This window comes from Montipora foliosa, chromosome 2, assembly GCF_036669935.1.
Source record: "Montipora foliosa isolate CH-2021 chromosome 2, ASM3666993v2, whole genome shotgun sequence".
Lineage (NCBI taxonomy): Eukaryota > Metazoa > Cnidaria > Anthozoa > Scleractinia > Acroporidae > Montipora > Montipora foliosa.
In genome coordinates this window covers 7,137,874-7,145,373 of record NC_090870.1, presented here as the reverse complement: position 1 = coordinate 7,145,373, position 7,500 = coordinate 7,137,874, and the positions used below count along the sequence as shown (strand labels likewise).

General features: G+C 39.2%; 2 protein-coding genes and 1 long non-coding RNA gene across 5 annotated transcripts in view; 1 reads left to right on the top strand and 2 right to left on the bottom strand.

Annotated features, from left to right (window-relative positions):
• LOC137992277 (uncharacterized) overlaps positions 1–3,376 on the bottom strand; it is a 6,417-nt gene extending 3,041 nt beyond the window's left edge. Inside the window, exons 1-3 of one of the 2 annotated variants that reach the window (XR_011121666.1) lie at positions 3,205–3,376; positions 2,323–2,439; positions 1–1,393 (exon numbers count right to left, since the gene is read on the bottom strand). The exon at positions 1–1,393 is cut by the window's left edge and continues 352 nt beyond it. This is a non-coding gene — a long non-coding RNA (uncharacterized lncRNA). The remainder of the gene's footprint in view (positions 1,394–2,322; positions 2,440–3,204) is intronic. The other variant, XR_011121665.1, reaches the window with a different exon arrangement.
• Positions 1–7,500, bottom strand: part of LOC137992275 (cilia- and flagella-associated protein 161-like) — a 38,628-nt gene that overhangs the window by 6,513 nt on the left and 24,615 nt on the right. The gene's annotated exons all lie outside the window — the stretch shown is intronic.
• The window catches only part of LOC137992274 (uncharacterized), a 6,511-nt gene continuing 2,413 nt past the window's right edge, over positions 3,403–7,500 (top strand). The window contains exons 1-2 of one of the 2 annotated variants that reach the window (XM_068837514.1): positions 3,403–3,615; positions 5,401–7,500. The exon at positions 5,401–7,500 is cut by the window's right edge and continues 2,413 nt beyond it. In XM_068837514.1, coding sequence (XP_068693615.1) covers positions 6,408–7,500 — 1,093 coding nt within the window. In that variant the 5' untranslated portion in view covers positions 3,403–3,615; positions 5,401–6,407. Of the gene's footprint in view, positions 3,616–4,039; positions 4,171–5,400 lie in introns of those variants that run through there. The other variant, XM_068837513.1, reaches the window with a different exon arrangement.

Here is a 7,500-nt window from a genome sequence, read left to right as displayed (position 1 = left end):
AGATAAAAACTTAAGGTAACATGTTTCTTTCTTTTTGACAGTGTTCACACCATTAATTTCATTTTTTTTCCGAATGGGATGAAAACCTGACAGCAGATTTGGGTAACTTTTTACTGGACCATTACAATTGATCAGATCACTTACATTTAACTCTTTTATTACAGTACCTTACGAACACATACCCTCATTAGCTCCTTTTTAAGAATCATACATATTTTGATACCTCTTAACCCTCAAAATCCTAATATAGTGACTTCATTGGCTAGAGGCCATTTTGCTCCTTAATAGGGGACTTCCATGGTGGTCAAGTGTTCAGAGAAGGCAGGCACAAAAGTCAGATCAGATCAACTCGGATTGCTCACCTCGGATCGACATTAAAAATATAATACTTCGGCCACGAGAAATCACCCTGGCCCTAATCTTTAAAGTACCCTTGGTAAAATTGGGGCAAACGTTGAATAGTTTTGGCTAACACTACGGTACAATTTTTTGCTCGATCCGAGTTGATCTGGTCTGACTTTTTTACCTGCCCATTTAGAGAGGTGTCTTTGAAAAGAAAAAAGGTGCTGTAGTAGTATCAGTAGAAACTATTCACTAACCTCACCAGTAATTCAACCACATAACCTTTGAATAAACATCTGGGCTTTGAATCCTACCAGGAAACATTTTCCATTCTATTGGAAAGTGACATACGCTCATCTAATGATGACAAACTCAAAAACTTTTCCACCAAGCACAGTGCTTCCATGAACCCTGTAATGGCTTGCTTGGCGCCTTCTTCGTTGCCATGATCTGGCTGGGGAGCTGAGGGTTTGGTCTCTCAAAGAAAATGATAGCTTGATGAGAGAATATCCTCAAATAAGAATACAAAGTACTACACAGTCATGCTCATTTGAGATGTACTGTATATTACCTTAAATTCAGTCAAATCACAAATACAATACAATTCAATTAAGCACAAAACAACACAATTTCTCCACACATGATTTTATAAATGTTACAGTAGGTCTAAAATACACTTCGTCAGGTCACATCACACAGTTCAAGAATGCACATCCCTGCTCCAGCGATACACAACTAAGACAAATTAGTTGTTTCTTTGTATGTAGTACAGTGACATGCATTGTTCACTCTGACCTTTGAATTATGACCTCCGTGTGTTTCAGACCTGCTGTAAATACTAATTAACAGTTGTCACTTGTGGTACTAATGGTATTAGAAGGTTAAGGGTACAGTAACTATCTAAGGTAACTATAAACTTTAAGGTACAAGTACATGTGGCCTAAGTGTAACTTACATTAAAAGGATGCAGCTCACACATGTTTAGTCCATTTCTTGGTGAGTTCACACAGCTTCAATATTTTGTAATGAACAAACTCCTGTTGCTTATAACCTATTATGGGGGATGTCATCGCATTAAATTCTCTAAATTAGTGTGTACCTCTTATTGTTCGCACAAGCAAAATTTGCGCTTATAACTGGAGGGCTGCTAGGGTATCCTGATGAATGCACGGTGTCTTTTCCAGCCTGAAATAGCTAACCAAAATCATACATCTGTCTAACAGTAGAGAGGCTAACACAGAAATGTGCATGAAAACCAACTGTTTTTTTCTTGTAACTTCCACCAGCTTCTATATTTACTAAGGCCGCATTTCAGTGATTTTTGTATTCCATTTTTACATCATTTTACAACATTTGGTCCAGAGAATGCACAAAATATGAGATGGTAGTACACTGTAGTGTCCCGCAGTCCATTTGAACCGTTTAGAACAGAGCAAATACAGATGGAACAGGAGTTTTACAATGAAAGAAATAATAATTGTTTTGAACATGATGCAAAGCCTGAGAATTTAGCTTGATCGCTTGTCAATCGTCACTTCATTTATCCAATCAAATAAAGGACATTTGAATGGTTTCGTCTGTGTTGCTTTCGTCATTCGCAAACGCGCCTTATTATGTAGTTGATACAATTCTCCATCAGTGCAGGAAGAGGCCTAAATACCCGTACTTGAAAATGGTAATATTAGTGGAATAATAAATTCCTTATTGAATGGTTTATAATATAACATTGCAGACATGTTGCTGGTTGCTTGTATTTTTCCATGTATGTGTACTTTCAAATTTACAGTGCTTATAATACATAATCCCTGTCTGCTTATAACTAAAAATAATATATGGCTAGTAGGTTGTTTTCTGTTGAGTCTTTTTCACAGAATGATAACAGCCTTTCACACGGTACTCTTAAATTTATCATGGGATTACTAGACAAGGTTCAGTAACCCAATGATCACTGCTGTGTGCAATAGCCAGATTTTAACATACCTGATTAAAAAGTGCCTGAACAATGAAATTTTGCATCCTCTTTTGAAGTGGGATCATCCCAAGCAAAAGGAACATCAGTTCTTTGAATGCTCTAATGCCTTTTTAGCCATGTGTAGTCTAGCATAAAAAGCAAGGCATCAAACATAAATGAATGAAGGGGTAGTTTCTAAAGAAACTGTGGTGCTGCGTCGGTGGGGAAGTAGTATACAAAAATTGGTGGTCAATTTACATTATCAACTCCGTTGATAAACCAAATTTTTGTATCAAACATAAATATTCAGTCTCTTTTGCTGTCAAGTTACTACAATAACCATGGGTATACATGTAATCAACATTAAAGATTAAAGATCATGGAAATTTACAGGTAATATTAACTTTTTCATTAATGTGCACATCAAAGGAATATTTTTATTTCACATCGATCACGTGTACACAGCCAAGGACAAATGGAAATGCTTGTAAAAAGTCACAAATGTAAATACAATGTAACAGTATGCACACTTTCCATTAATTATTTCATTCCCTTGACAAACATAAGTTACCTGTAAATCTATGACAACTTAATTCTACATAATTTCGCAGTTGGAAAGCCATTTAAAGCAGGCAAACTGAAGTGACTGCAAAGTAACCTGACAATGTATCTTCAGAAGATTTCCTTCATGACAGCCTTCATGAAGCAGAACCGGTAAAGGGTGGTTAATTTGGGTGACCCGAAAACACTGACCCTGGTCCGTGGACCCCCCTACAGACCAGGTCCATGGACTGCCTTACGGACCGGTTCACGGACTACCCCTACGGACCCCCTCTACGGACCACCCCAAAACAACACAGAATAACAAAAAAATAAAGAAAAATAAATAACAACTGAAAATTTGTTTATACAGGTTGTCTGGATAGACCACTTGTGTCAGCGAAATCTCAGCCGTTACGCTCCGCCAATGAGACCAAGGCTCAGGTATTGCCTTTTCCTTCGCTGTTGACCGGAGTGCTTCGAAAAAGACCGTTAGTGTAATATCTAAGTTCCTTCCGTCATTTTGTTCAGAACAGAGAGATCGTGAAGCCTGGGGCGAGTTCATAAACTCGCGGGAGAATGATCCGAACAAAATGGCGGAGGGAAAATAGAACTGACTTACTTTTTGGTCTTTGTAGAAGCATTCCGGTCCACAGCGAATTGGCTGTATGTGATTAATAAACTTTGTGCCCGAGCCTGAGCCTTAGTCTGTTAAATTTGCGGAGCGTAACGGTTGAGATTTCGCCGACACGAGTGACACAAGTGGTCTATCCCGACAACCAGTAAGTCAAATCTTTAGTTTTTATTTATTGTTTTAGGGTGGTCCGTAGATGGGGTCCGTAGGGGTAGTCCATGGACCGGTCCTTAAGGTAGTCCGTGGACCAGTGTTTTCGGGTCGCCCGGTTAATTTTACCTCATGTACAACCAAATTATTGGGAACTGTTCAAGGAAACGGACAAGACAAGACATGTTTTGATTTGTATACCCCACTATACAAGTCAGATTGGCAATACTACGGGTACATTAAAACCAGCGAGTAATCAGCACTAAGCCTACACCATGAATGAATATTAAGTTTGAAAAACTAACCTCGAGCTTCACAATTTCCCGTATTAAAGTGCAATGCACACTTTCAGAACTGTTGTTTTGGATGTCTCTCTGTCCCCCGTTAGGAGGACAATAGGGCATGATCCCCCAGCCTGGATTATTCTTTGGTAACCCAAAGACATGACAGTACCTCCCAGCGCCAGACAAGCTGCTGCATAGTTGCTTGTGAGGAGGCCTTTGAAAGCAACTAGCAGCTCTTTCATACCATCTGAAGAAAATGGCTGTTTTATGTGAGTTATTCAAACATCATTAGATGTTCCTAATGAAAGAATAACAAAGAGTGTCAATAATCATTGATAAGTTCACAGTCCTAGCTAGGACAATAATAATATTATTATGTTTAGTTAACTCATTCACCCCCTTCCCTTGTCTGCATTGAAGAAATGTTACTCTTGCTGCTGTGGCTTGCTTCATTTGTTATTTTGGCTATATTCCGCCAATTCGTTGTATTTGTTATTTTCGTTATATTTGTGGGGCCCCCTTCCCTTGTCTGCCTTGAAGAATTGTTATTCTTGTTGCTATCCCTTGCTTCATTTGTTATTTTTGTTATATTCGTTATTCTTGTTATTTTTGTAATGTTTGTGGGGCCCCTTTTCCTTCTCTTGCTTGAAGAATTATTATTCTTGCTGCCGCCATGTGCTTCATTTGTTATCTTTGCTATGTTTGTTATTTTCGTTAATAGTTAACAAATGTTTTGTTATATTTGTTATTCTTGCGATTGCATGCATTTCTGGACATTTCTCCAATCAAATGCTACTCCCCTCGGTAGAAAATACCGACATCGGGATTATTGCCAAGCTCAGACATTTTGTTCCCCGTCATGTATTTCTCTTTGGTGTCTCCGTACAAAGCTCTGTAAATTTGGGTGAAACACTTTTCCGAATGACGTGTGAATTAATGAATAACCGCACAGGCTAAAATCTTGGCGAGGTTGTTTTTTCATCAATCATCTTCTTAACTTAATTTATGGAATGGTTACGATTTATATTTTTGATGGCGTGACACTGCAAACCAGCCATCGCACTCTGCTTTAACAAGATCGTACTCAACTGGTCATCTGGGTGCACAGCCAGTAGAAACTCATGTTTACAACTGTAACACTTCCTCACATTTCCTCAGATTGTTCCCTATTCTTTTCCTTTGTCCGCCATTTTGAATTATCAGCCGGGTTACTGCTGTACACTCATTCCCAGACTCCCATTCCCCGTTCCCCATTCCCCGTTCTCAGTTTTAGTAACACCCAGGTGGATTCGTATTAGGACTAAAAGGTCATGAATATATCACGATCACTCTTACTGGTGATCGAGCCAATTGGGAAATGGCATCGCTGTTTGCGAGACTCAAAATTTTCGGTGATTTTTCAGAAGAATTGTCAACAGAAAATTAGATGGAATTATTTATCTTAAAAAATTGTATTTAAATTATAGTTTACAATGTCAGCATCTTTTTTTTTTTTTCAGTTGTAAGAGAAAACTCTAATCGTGTCGTTTTGGTAGGACAGCTCAGTTTTGGATTGCCGCTCGCCAAGATAGCACTGAGTTTGTTTGAGGAACAAACAGAATTAATCACAAAATTAACCACAGAATTAATGCAGAATTAACTACAGAAATCAGACATTAGTGTTTTCATGAATATTTATGTAGATACGTGACCAGCCGATGCCAGGGCCTTTTCCCGCTCAGCCCCCAAGCCAGGAAAAAGGCCCTGGGAACGAGGTTGAAACAACTAAAGAGCCAATCAGAAGACGCTGCACAGACCTCTATGAAGTTACGTCATCATTGTAGAATTTTCTGGGTCCAGTCTTATACAGTCCAGTCTAAAGCAAGAGACAGACTGGAGGAGAATTGAAAGAACGATTACATGCAGAAGTGTCTTCAGGCAAGCATTACAGTCATTATACTTTATGCTACATTAACCGAAGTTTAAAAGAGTTTGCAGTGGGCTTTTTCAAAATGGCTAAAAAATCCGTGGACTGGTTCTTGATATGTTTAAAATAGAAGGATTTTCCCTTCTTTTTTGTGTTTACAGAAACTAAATTCGTATGATCACGAAACTTTCATAAAATGGTTCCGTTTCAATACTGACGAGACCCATCGGTTATGTATTCTTAGAAACGTTACCATTTATGGAAATGTCATCCATCACTCACACAACAATAGAACACAATGCAACAGAGCAGGTCAGATCATTATCCTATTGGTTGAAACCTTTTCGCTTGTTCTGAGAATTGAACCGCTTATCAGTGAGTTATGATAAATCAACTAAGTTAAAAAGTAAGTGATCGAATTTATTTTCTCCTTACATAAGCATTTAAGAGCGTTTTGTCAGTTCACAGTTCACAGTTCACGAAAGACTTTCAGTGTCGTTCAGGCTGAGATCAGGCTGAGATCCCTAGGGGCTTTCGATATAAATTTGAGATTGAGTTCTTCTTTACCGGCGTTTTCTTTGTTCTACTCTATAATCGACCATGGCTTCTTGTTCAACTTTGACCTCACGATCTGGCAATACACTTCCCGAGTTACCAACGAAACTACGGTCATTTGAGTTCCTGGGGTTCGAGGATCTAGACACAGAATACAATGACTGCGTCTTCACTGATCTCAAAAGCTTGGTAGCGAAAGATAAAGAGGTCCACGAGTGGCTGAAAATCTCTGAGGCAGAAGCCGCTGAAAAAATAAAGAAAGACGACGAAGACGAAGAAGAAGAGGAAGATGAGGAACATGAAGTAAACGGCGTAATGATTCGTTTCGCGGCAATGCTTGAAAATAGGGTACTCCTTGAAGATAAAGCAGCACTGACGAAACTTGAAGTCCGTTCGTTCATCTTCAAAATCTGGCTACGTAGAATACAGCTCACAAGAGAGAAGAATCAAGACATCTGCCTCCTGGATTTCGAATACGCCATTCACAACGCTCAAGAAGCTGTAAAACAATTCAAAGATTTTATTTACAACCAGCGCTACAACAGAGAAGAGTTGCAAGCCATGCTTCCTTACTATGAACAAAGTGTTCAAGAAGCTTCAAACAAAACCTTGGAGGAAAAGGAAAAAGCTAGCTTTGAAATGTTACAAGAAGATGTTGCTATCTTCGTTTCCAACAAGGCTCGCATCTGCGCTTTGCTTGGGCTTCAACTAGACTTCCTCTTTTGTCTTGACGAAATGTCGCCAGAAGACCGCGATCATCTTACAATCTTCGACTGGATCGTGACTTTCCTAGCAAATGACTATGAATCTGTTCTCCCAACCGACAACAAAGCGCTGCTTGCGGCGATTGGTTTTGATCCTCTGAGTTCAGCCGTTGAAACTATCATGGCGCGTGCTGGAAATACACAACAGCACATTGAAACATGCGAAATGGCAGAACTTTTTATCCGTGACGAGTTCAAATATAATCCTTTGCTGTCTCCCCTGGTTGGCAGGTTTCCTTTTCAAAGTAGTTTGACAAATACATGGTTTCAGCTCCCCAGTGACGAGAAAGGAAAAACACTTTGCCACATCAATGTTATGAACGTCGTGACAAAGGAATCCGCCGTTTGTACTTTGATTCAGACGAAACTCAGTG